Raw genomic sequence first — 12,468 nt, 5'->3', positions numbered from 1 at the left:
GATTGTGCTTGTCCGTATTACATGTTAAGGTGTAATTTAGCATTATAATACTGTTTGTGTTTTGGCATATAATCCGTCTCCCGAGATTTGTTTATGGTTGAATGTGCTATTACATATTTATGTGCATGATGGCACAAACGAGAAGTTAGAATTTGAATATGGTCGCTTGCGGCGTACAGTATACACTCTTCCATGTTAAATAATAAAATATTATCAACTGAATGCATCAACTCATAACATCCATCTATACAACATTATATACCATCCATATCCATTAATATTATTATTTAAATATTGTTTGTATGTTGATGTTGATGACATACAACGGATATACATATTATTGGTAGTGGCAGAGTATCCCAGTCATTATGATCTTCTGCAGAATTTACCTGGGATGCAGTTATTAAAAACCATTTAATTCGGGATAACAATAATAATGGCACACTACTTCTTGAATAATTAATTTACATTTTGGTGTGTATGTGTTCTACATGGTGTTCGGGGTATTGAGAGGGTAAACAAAATTTTCGGAGGATTGCAATTTGTCTTGGATGTAAATAATTGAGTGGATTTTGAAACTTTAATGAGAAAACTTTCGATATATACTGTATGACGTGTAGAATAATTTTTGAAATTAAATGTTGTCAGCGTGTTGTAATTTGACCTTTTGGTATTATTAGGGTCATTATGGCCGCACTGAAATATTAAATAGAGTCAACTTAAAAAAATCGTTTTTGTCTTTATGGAAGTATGTCGATGAGAGGTTACTGAAATGAAAACGGACATTAATGTAAAGGTTTGACGCTAGATGACACCACGCAAAAATCCGTTTAATATTTACTTATTGCTGTTCACGTACATGAGTAACTACTGAATACCGTTTAGAACCCTTTCTTTATATCCCGATGTAACCCCAACAATAAGTCTACCTATTCCATTCGTACGATGCAAATAAACTTTGACAAGCCAACGGGTCAAGCTCACTTTAAAAGATTGACGAAAGATTTAGTAAGAAGAAAACGAAGAAAAATTATCTATGTCAATGCACGACATCGACTTTTCAAAATTGGTTCATACCGTACAATGCAATCAGAGCCTATTTTTGTAAAATATATTGAAAATTGTCAAAGTTCTTGAAATTCTTCAAAAATCTCAAAATTATCAGAAACAAGGCATCAGAACAGTCGGAGCGTTTGCTGCGACTTAGCCCCGTACGACCCGTAATCCTATTTCGTTCGTAACCATAATACGTCCGTAGCCGTAATACGCCCGGAACCCTAATACGTCTACAACCCTCTAATGCGTCTGTTACCAAAATGCAAGTCAAGTTGGGCATGGTCAAATTTACTGAAAGTGTTCATTTTTAAAATTGCGCATAGCGCAATTACGAAAGCCCGTACGAAGTACCTCTCAAATAAAACCAACAATTTACGATATTATTTTCTATTGGGTATTCAATTATCTCTCAAATGAAACCAAAACTAGCAAAATCGGATGAGATTTACTCGATTTATGTGCAAAAAACACTTAGGGCCCAATAGCGGCCTTAGTCCAAGGGCCCAAATTTGAAACTTTTTTCGCCACGTTCTTTTCGGTATTCAATTACCTTCCATAAAAAACTAAATCTAGTAAAATCGGATAAGATTTACTCGATTTATGTGCAAAAAACACTTAGGGCAGAGTAGCGGCCTTAGTCCAAGGGCCCAAATTTGAAACTTTTTTCGCCACGTTCTTTTCGGTATTCAATTAGATTCCATAAAAAACTAAATCTAGCAAAATCGGATGAGATTTACTCGATTTATGTGCAAAAAACACTTAGGGCCGAGTAGCGGCCTTAGTCCAAAGGCCCAAATTTGAAACTTTTTTTGCCATCATTCAATTCGGCATTCAATTATCTCTCAAATGAAACAAAATCTAGCAAAATCGGATGAGATTTACTCGATTTATGTGCAAAAAACACTTAGGGCCGAGTAGCGGCCTTAGTCCAAGGGCCCAAATTTGAAACTTTTTTCGCCACGTTCTTTTCGGTATTCAATTACCTTCCATAAAAAACTAAATCTAGCAAAATCGGATAAGATTTACTCGATTTATGTGCAAAAAACACTTAGGGCCGAGTAGCGGCCTTAGTCCAAGGGCCCAAATTTGAAACTTTTTTCGCCACGTTCTTTTCGGTATTCAATTACCTTCCATAAAAAACTAAATCTGGCAAAATCGGATGAGATTTACTCGATTTATGTGGAAAAAACACTTAGGGCCGAGTAGCGGCCTTAGTCCAAGGGCCCAAATTTGAAACTTTTTTCGCCACGTTCTTTTCGGTATTCAATTACCTTCCATAAAAAACTAAATCTGGCAAAATCGGATAAGATTTACTCGATTTATGTGCAAAAAACACTTAGGGCCGAGTAGCGGCCTTAGTCCAAGGGCCCAAATTTGAAACTTTTTTCGACACGTTCTTTTCGGTATTCAATTACCTTCCATAAAAAACTAAATCTGGCAAAATCGGATGAGATTTACTCGATTTATGTGGAAAAAACTCTTAGGGCCGAGTAACGACCTTTGAGCCCTACCAACAAGCTCGCGTTGCATCCTACACAAAAACAATGTTCAGCAACTTTGTTCTACTCGTCAATACCTTTCATTTGATATATCACAAGCATCTATTGCGTGCGTATTTCGGTAGATATCGTCGAAAGACTGAAAAACACCTATAGGGCCCTAGCTCTGGAAGGGCCGACCCTACCATGCCCATTTTCGAACTTGACCTTACTTTTGTCGATACCAATCGGGGAAAAAAAGAATTTTGAAAAAAGGTTGTGATTTGCTCAAGCTAGAGGGGTCACGGACGGACGGACGGACGGACGGACGGACATTTTTTTTATTGCGGATTCGTAGTCTATGAACATAACCAAATGCTTTGCCCTTACTGTCTGCTTCCAATTCGACGTGTTACAAACGGCATATTAATCTTATAAGCCCCCAGTACTTCGTACGGGGCTAAAAATCCTGAAAATATAGTCCAGATCGATATGTCGAAAAAAATGGCTCCGTGCGATTTACGTTATTAAGAAATTTTCTTTGTCTCATCTTGTTTGCCATAAAAAGTTGTGAAACAAAATTTTTTCCGGAAAATGGAAAATCGTTTTTCCGGCAGGAAAAGCCATTCATATGAAAACCTTTAAAGTCAAATATCTCGGAAAATACAATATTTTTTTGAAAAATTTCTTCTGTTCTGGTAAGCATGCCTCATTGCCGATATTTCGTGGAAGAACTTTTTTTTTGAGGAGTCGGAATGGAGCTGGTATAATGGTTCTCCCAAAAAGTGTCCTGGAAAATTCATCATCTTTGAGGCCATTTTCGCTGGCCATTTCCAATTTACTTTTAAAGTGGTGTCTTTCGAAAGCTACATTCAAGTACTTCTGATTTCAGCCGGCCGGCCATGATCCATGTTCAGAAGCCTGAGATATGGCCTGGAAAAGTCATGCATGTTCTTTTAGGGATTTTGTAAGTTATTTCTAGATCAATAAAAGATACGTAGCTATAATTGCAAGTGTTTCTTGCACATACATTTCGTCACTACTTCTCCTTTTCTTGATCTCGGTTCAAGGATTATGGGAAGTTCCATATTATTGGGATGTTATTGACGATTTTCGCTATAAAAGCGAAAAAATGTATGTGCAAGAAACACTTGCAATAGTATCCCAAATTATAGCTACGTATCTTTTATTGATCTTGAAAAAACATGAAAAATCCTTTATGAAATCAGAATTACTTGAATGTAGCTTTCGAATGACACCACTTTTATGAAAAATAAATTCGAAATGGCCAGGGAAAACGGCTTCAAAGTTGATGAATTTTCCGGGACACTTTTTAGGTGAACCCTAATAACGACTCCATTCCAACTCCTCTAAAAAAAGTTCTTCCATGAAATATCGGTATAGCCATACTTTCCAGAACAGAAGAAATTTTTCAAAAAAACATTGTATTTTCGGAGATATTCAACTTTGAAGGTTTTCATATGAATGGCTTTTCCGGCCGGAAAAAAGATTTTCCATTTTCCGGAAAAAAAATTGTTCCACAACTTTTCGTGGCAAAACACATGGAACAAAGAAAAATCTTACATATCGACCTGCACTAATAACACTGCATGGAAAACATGGAGTAAACACTCCGAACTGTCATGAGTTCAGCAAAGACATAACCTTTCAATTATCTTAGAAAAATTAATTTAACTTTGTCACAGTTACCAATTAGTTCCGTTATCTTAAAATGATGTATTGTATATTATATCAAATAACAACAGTTTTGAAAGGATTCTATTAGACCGTGTTCTTCAGCAGGATAAGTTTTTCTTAAAAAAAAAAATATTTCCAAAAATTCACTCACTTGATGCATCGACTGTTCCAAAACTTTATCATGATTTAGTCAGAGGTAAGATCTGACGGGCACTTGTGGATGCAGTGCCGGATGAACTAACGTTGCATGTTGTAAAGCAGCAGCTCCTGGCAAATCAGCCGATGCTGCTGAATATGCTAACGGATGATGCCACAATTCAGGTCCACCAGGAAAAAAAGGAGCTCCTAGATCTGTCAAACAAACGATTTTTTTTCGGTTACAAATTTTACGAACGAAAAACAACTTTGCTTTATATAAAAAAAAAATATTTTGTTCAGTCGCTTAGTACGTCACCGTAAATTAGTTGCTATAAACGAGCGTCTCATTTAACGGCCCTGTATGCTCCATAACCTTTATATGAGCTCAAAAACCTTAAAGCTTTTATTAAATAATAAATTACAAAGAAGTTAGGGCTTTCATATAAATAGAGTTCCTATATGTGTACGTACGTTACATGTTCATTTTTTGCCATTAAGGCACCAGGCATCGACTTTATCACGGATGGATTGTGTAACACACCAGTAGCTTATTAAAAAAGTTTTTTTTTTCGGCGATAAAATATTTCATATTATATCACATGTAGGGAATATTGATTTATTTATCGAGAGAATTTGTGCAGGAAATGGTTTCACTTGATATGAAAATTGAATAAAGTTTAACCATATGTAGAGAGCAAGAGCATAGTTCCGCAATAGTTTTGAAACATTTAGTTCTTTTTTGTGTTGCTAGTCTCGTCATTGTCTGATGAAGTTTTTTAATTAAATTAAGTTAGCGCAGACCTGTATGATGAAAAATTATCGTTCGTCTATTCGAAACGAAGCTTAACGAATGGTATTGAATTTTTCTTATGATTCACTAATGTGACGTATCCTTTTTCTGTATTTAGTTATTCAATCTAATGGATGTGGGATTGAGACTTTAAAGACCACTTTCGCTTAATATATAGTAGGCTAGGGTGGGTCGTATTTTCATTTTGTTTTTATTTTAAAGGGCCTGGCTCCAGGCTGTACTTAGGAATCCAAAACAGCCAAAAAAAATTAAAAATATAATTTTTTCCTTTCCTCCAGGCTGATTTTTGATATTTCGGTGTAGTAGCATGAGGTTGTACACATTGTTGACTGTGATATCACGGGCATTTGGGAAGGCATTACTGCTAACTGTAGTTAATAGCTGAGGAGCCCAGCTATAAAATACCTACAGAACGTTGATGATCTTCGTCTTCACTGAAATAAAATGAAAATACGACCCTCCCAAATATGTAGCGCCCAACAATATAACCAAACTGGACGAAATGATGAGAAAGTTAGATTCAAGGGCTACAAATTAGATGTGATGTTATCATCTCGACAACCACACACTGGAATGTTACATCTTCGCTTTTATCTCATTTTAAAGGCAACATTTGACTTGTTTCAAACATAAGAGTACGTGCGAAACGAAATGAATAATTGATAGTAATAGCCCGAGAACCCACATGCAGATCAGTCCCTCATACGGAAAAAATTTGTCCTTCGACTCTATTACCTATTACCGAACGAGGGTATGCATAGCGTATGTCGGCTGGCAAACCTCGTGCAAAATCGAAATTGGTTTCAAAATGACATATGGAACTTAAAAATATTTCGTGTTAGACAAGTCTCGAGACAAGTTAGGTTTCAAACCGCGACCTTATGAGCGATTGATATGCATGTGGGCTCGCGGTCTGTAACGACAAGTTTACATAACATTGGTGACATGCTGATCAGTTTTTTTTTACTCAATAACATTTTACCGAAAATTTTCCATATTTTCCAAAAAAAAAAGTTTTTGAAAAATTAGGAAAAATTTGGGAAAACTTAGTAAAAACGTTTTCCTAAAAATAGTTCCAGCCTTTTTTTCAAGAATTTCTAGAATTTTGAAGAAAGCCAACTCGCGAAAATAGACCCTGAACTACAACATTTCTGCATAATATTTAACATTAACATCAATTCAGCTAAACCTTTTATTATATAAATATAAGTTCATTTATGTACAGTAAAAAAAGAAAGATTTTTTGGTGCGGTAAAGGTGATTCTCTGTGCATTTAGTGTGTTCCTCTAAAATCCAAGATAAATTCAAGGAAGACTTTTTTTCTCATCAATAGGAGACCGAAATTCACAATTGATTTCCACGAGTGGAAAATTAATAAAAACCGAAAAAAATTACAAAAAAATAAAAACAAAATTCTTTGGTGTTGTGTACTTACGTCCAGTAAGTGGGTGCATCAATGCGGGATGTGCAGCTGTTGTCGCTGTATTAGGCTGTGGTTTTGGTTTGCTCACTTTGGTATTACTCTTGGCGAATTCCAAGCGTATAGTTTGGGGCATATCAGGATCGAAGCGAACACCCTGCTGCAATTAGCGTATAAAAATGCAAATAGGGTGAGTGTAGAAAATCTTTGTTGTGGGCACTAAACTTTCATATGATTTTGTTGTTGTCGTTTTTATATGGTGAATATATGCACAGTAAAAAAAAAGCTTTTAAATTAAGACGATGCGTGTTTCGTGAAATTAGGTGAGTGGTTGTGATATATTGTTTAGATGTGTGGTTTTTTGGTAATAATTTTTTTGAGTAAATTTATCCGTTCAAACTTGATGAAGAAGCCGTAAAATTTACAAATACTTGTGCGTAACATAAATAATTTTCTCCTTGTCTTAAGTATGTTACCACATCGTGGAGGCTATTGCCGTGCGCCCTAGGTTCCTTTAGATAGTACTAATCCCATGTTGTTTGCTGTGAAAAGATGTGGAACAAAGTTTTCTTTTTATGAAAAATGGAACTTTGTTTTCCAGTCTATATAACTGCAGGGAATTCAGACGATATTTTCGGGTTACCTACTGAATTCCGTAACAGCTTGTCAGTTCATAAGAAACAACCGGAAAGGAAGCAGAAAAACCGTCTGAATTCCCTGTAGTTCTATAGTTCTAGCATAAGGAAGACGGTGGACGAGTTAAAATTACAAATGTTAACCGAAAAAACGGCCAGAAATGTAAGAAATGTGTAGTTTCTAGAACAAAGACGTAATATGAACGTCAGGATTAGACATTATTATGGATGAGTTACTCCCTAAACAGTCATTGTTTCATCGAGGAATGGGCCCAATAAAATTGTTATTGCACACTGAAGAGGTTTCGTAAAATAGTTTCCAAAATGGAACTTTCCATAATCCTTGACCAGAAATGAAGGAGAGCCTCTCCTGTAGAGAAGAAGTAGTGATGAAATTTCTGTGCAAGAAACACTAGAAATATTATCCCAGAGCTACCGTATCTTTTATTGATCAAGGAAAAACCTATAAAACCGTATTAGGATATACATAAGCATCCCAGGCCATACATCCGGCTGCTGAACAGTGAACATGGATCACGGCCAGTGGGCTTAAATGAAAAGTACTTGATGGTAGCTTTCGAATGACACCTATTAATGAAAAATGAAACGGAAATGGCAAGGAAAAATGACATTCTAATTTTTTTTTTGTTTTTTTTTTTTTGAGGAATTGTTGAGTCTACGCGATGTCATATCACCCAAGTGCCGTTCGTGCTTTCTGTGATTTTTTTTTTCGTACACATGCTATATTGAGGGGAGTATCTATAAAACATGCCGGGATTTGTTACTTAAATCTACGATACTTCAAATTTTGAACAGTTTTTACTGTTGGAATGAACGTGAAAGTTGATGAAAGAGCGCGTATTTTTTTTCTGATCAGCTGAAGGTTTGCAATATCTCCAGTGTTCATTTTGGCATATTTTATTGTTCAGAAACCACTGCATCCACCACCAAACATTTTTTTTAATTGGTACGTCCAATCAAACAACTATCGTTATTCAATCCAAACACATGATATTATAGCAGGAATCACAAATAAAATAAATTTTAATTTGTCGGTTTTATTGGCCTTAATTTGTCAATCGTTAATTGGTTTTACGATATCATTTAATCGTTTGATATTTTTACGGTGCATATATTCCGATACAAATTGCGTTTGTGATTTTGAAAGGATAATATTTATCTCCATACGGATACGGTGAAACAAAATATTGTAATGATACCATTGAAGATGTTGAGATACACAAATTCATGGAATTCGAAAATGTAAGCATGAAATTCACTTACTTGTAAATCTTGCTTGGCTGCTTCGGCACCAGCTCTGGTATGAAATGTGACAAAACCCACCGGCTGAAAGTTGCAGAAGACAATTGTAAACATTCGAATCATATAAAACTGATCTTCATACATACCGATGCCGTTTTTCCATTTTTGCTAGTCACTTTTAACAGAGATCCTTCGTATCCCTGAAACATTTGCATTTAGTTTAGTTGAAACAATGTAGCAAGTAATGGCATATAGGAGAATTGTAATAGATTTCTCTACATGCTTTTGATTTCCCTAGGGTCGAAAGCGGCTTATTACATTACTTGGGAAAACAAGAGAGTTGGATTTGCAAGTAAATTCCATTACAAAACGCGTAATAAAAAGTTGAGAAGTCACATTTTCGTGTGATTGTTACACCTAGGCCTCGCCTCGGATCAACAAACTTCACACCTGGACGTTTCAACTTTCTATCGCTTATATTGTAAGTAACTATTTCAGAAATAGGTATGAAAAGTTGAGTTCACGTGTAAATTTTGCTGATTCGAGACGAAGCCGTTGTCTATTCTAACCTATTCCTTTCCACATTTAATTGAAAAGAATGTTGACACGTGACTTTACATTTTTATCCCGGGCTATCTACATAAATTTACACACGAACTATAAAACAAGAAATCCATTATATCTCGGTAACGAGATGTTTAAAGAAAATTGGATTTTTCTTCCAAAAAATGGCAGTTTTATAATAACGAACAGTTCATTGTGTGCGTTCTTGCTATTGAAGCCGCTACGGGATAGATTATCGTCATAAAACTTAGCGCTTACGACGAGTGTGGAAATTGGTTTTGACCTGACCTGAATCTTCAGGTTTTCACTTCAATCCGAATCAAAATCAAATGTTCGCCGACCTGAAATGATATTTATGTACAGTAGTGCGATCAAAGTAGTGCGTAAATGGATTTTCATATATACTTTTGCGCACTAGTACGCAAAAGTGACGTTTGGAAAAATGAAGATCCCACTCCTGTACATAAAATCTTGTTACTACCTTGTGCCTAAACTGGAATTTTGCGAATACGATGTGTTGTCAATCTCGGCATCGCCTCGGGTTGACAATTTTCACATCTAGTGCGCAAAATTTCCATTTAGTAACATGTTAGCAAAATAGCTATTTCAGGTTGTCCTAACCCAAACCATGAAATATATCGTGTCCTGCACGTTTAGAAGAGTTACTGTAGCTACGCGCAAAGGATGCCTAATTCAAACTTCTAAAGTTATTTTGTGCTTCTGTCAAGTTTGACAGTATAACCAAAGAAAAATCTGGAATTGCGTCTTTTCCGCGTAGCTAGAATTAGATTTCTATCTCTGACAAAGGGCAATGAATTTGCTCGAACTCTCTGGTACGAATTGCAAGTGTTCTACAAACAGCCCATATATCTCGCTAAATTCAAAGAAATTTACAAAATTTTCAAAAAATGCACAAAATTACCTCATAGGCTCTAAATAACAAATACAGTTCCCGTGGCTTCGCATCCATCGGTAGGCCGCTGACAAATAATGTGCGAACCTGAAAATATAAAATGAAAAATTCTCTTGTAACACTACGGCGACAAAATTTGGCTAAATTAATTTGAAACTTGAGTAATCAGCAATTAACTCATGCTCCGCCAGCATATACACAACCATAATCATATCCCAAAACCACCGAACATTTTCCTTTTGTTCCATAACATAATGTTGAAGTATAAACTGCTAGCTGTATACACATGCTTATGGGGCCCAAATGTTTTGTAAGAGACCGTTAAATATAGAGGACGGTATAATTGTGTTTGATAGATTAGGGTACGATTAATTTATCTCCGTACACATAGAAATGGAGTGCCAGGAAAAAGTCCACCCAATTAGGTTAAATCAATATTAAATCAATATTATATTATCATCGCGTTAAATAGATATGTGAAATTCAAGATACTTCACGGTCATAAAACGTTTCATTCTGTTCGTAGATCCGTGTGTATAAGCCTGGTAACAAACCAATCAAAGTTCCCACTCCACCGAGACCATTTTATTTATCATTTAACCCTTAGCATTAGCAAACACAGGAAATATATATATAAAAAAAATAAAACCGAAAATCCAATAGAATAGAGGTTAACATTCACGCACATCTAATACACATTTCAAATCAGATCCGTGATTCACCACTTCGCTCTATATACCTTTTTCAGATGATAAATTTCAATGTGTGATGTAGGTTCAATTAATGAAGCTAATGTCACTGACAACTCTATAGTGGCTCTGATAAATGATACTTCCATTTTTGGCATAGATTTTATTATATGGCAATAATGTATACCCGACAAAACCAAAACGCATTACGCATTTACACACACAGGCAGAGTGAGAGAGTAAAATTCCATATAGGACATATCAAATTGATGTTATACCAAACAAAAGCCTAAAACTATGTAAATGTTTCGGAAGTGTAAATGTGTTTATTTGTTTATGCCTTGATGGATAATGTTTGCTTGACGTATTACATATGCGGCAAAAGGACAAAAATAACCCATTGAACATCAGAAAGTTCTTGTCACTAATGCCGTGTTTACGTGATGATACAGACAGATACAATAAGAAAAGGACTGAAAACTGTTGGGATGAGGGATGGATGGATTCTCATTCAATACCGCCACGTATACGTATATAGATTGTAAACTCTGCATGCATATGAATTTCCATATATATTCTTAACATATACGGTCACAGCCTACACACATCGGTTGCGTATCCATTCATCCCTTAATCGTTGGGCCCTCTTTTCTAAATCGAAGTCAATTTATTGGTTAATACTTCCAAAGATTTAAGTTTAATTGATGAGTAATTGGATAACCGTAAACAGTTGATAAGTTCAAACGGTTTTCTTCAATCGGTCTATTATTAGGATAGGAAGTGTAAATGGGATTGTTAGGTGGTTGCGATTGTACAATTTTTGTACTCCACTGAGGAAAGATTCATTTTGTTCTTCCTTTGCTTTGTTCTTTGTCTATTGGCAAAACTCCAATGCTGTGCGTAAATAACAGCTCGAATTTTCCGCAGGATCATTCGACTCATGTTAATCTCGGTGGTATAAGTCGAAGGTGGTATGGGTTGTAGTCGTCATCAGTGATTTGTACAAACATTGGCGGTAACATTGACTGAACTTAGATCTCTAAACATGGTCACTTTTGGGTTGAAGCTGACAAATTTTTCAAGAGTTTTCCAACATTTTTCCAAGTTTTTTGGGGAAAATGGTTTCTGTTAAACGTCCCTGGTTAATGAGGCGAGATATATTGCATATATTGCATGCCGTGGACTTAATGTGTTCCTTTCCTAACTATGTAAATATTGAAATTCAGGATGAAATTTCCAGGACAATTCGTGTTGCTAAAGAGAACCGCCTCGTACGCCCGTTGTGACTCAGCCCATCTTCTAACTCGCAAATTGTGCGGTAATTTATTATATTGTACGAAAATTCGATTTAGATTAGCAACAGTCGTTTGTGGAGACCGTAAATTTGTTCTTGTCAATATTATTATGTTTTAAGATATTTTCACGTTATTTCCTGTCTGACGGAAAACTGGGAGGTAAATTATTTCCGTTTTCGTTGCCATTAAATATTTATTTGATAGATTTCGTGCTGCTACAAAATGTTTGTGTAAATATCATACAGCCAGACACATGCTTATAGTATGATTAAAAATTATGTGCGTACGACATGACATAAATGAAACCGAGAATAAATAAACTCAACTACACCATCAGACGTGTCATCTTGAACTTTTGTAAAGAATCCCAAAGCTAAACTGGTACACATAAAACTGCATATTACAAGCATAGCTATTTTCCAAACAAGTCCCGAAATGGCTGTTTTAAGGAACTGAGAAAATCAAATGCTTTAGTTATTTTCCTAACGCATGCTAAAATGCTTTTTTA

At 35.6% G+C, this 12,468-nt stretch overlaps 1 protein-coding gene across 1 annotated transcript in view; it reads right to left on the bottom strand.

Moving 5' to 3' along the window:
* Nucleotides 1–12,468, bottom strand: part of LOC119081886 (protein couch potato) — a 100,632-nt gene that overhangs the window by 7,976 nt on the left and 80,188 nt on the right. Inside the window, exons 3-7 of the mRNA XM_037191116.1 lie at nt 9,986–10,063; nt 8,646–8,699; nt 8,521–8,583; nt 6,617–6,761; nt 4,441–4,583 (exon numbers count right to left, since the gene is read on the bottom strand). Of these exons, the coding sequence (XP_037047011.1) occupies nt 4,441–4,583; nt 6,617–6,761; nt 8,521–8,583; nt 8,646–8,699; nt 9,986–10,063 (483 nt within the window). The remainder of the gene's footprint in view (nt 1–4,440; nt 4,584–6,616; nt 6,762–8,520; nt 8,584–8,645; nt 8,700–9,985; nt 10,064–12,468) is intronic.

The sequence above is a fragment of the Bradysia coprophila genome, unplaced genomic scaffold (genome assembly GCF_014529535.1).
Source record: "Bradysia coprophila strain Holo2 unplaced genomic scaffold, BU_Bcop_v1 contig_36, whole genome shotgun sequence".
In the NCBI taxonomy this organism is placed as follows: domain Eukaryota; kingdom Metazoa; phylum Arthropoda; class Insecta; order Diptera; family Sciaridae; genus Bradysia; species Bradysia coprophila.
This window is presented reverse-complemented; position numbering and strand designations above follow the sequence as displayed.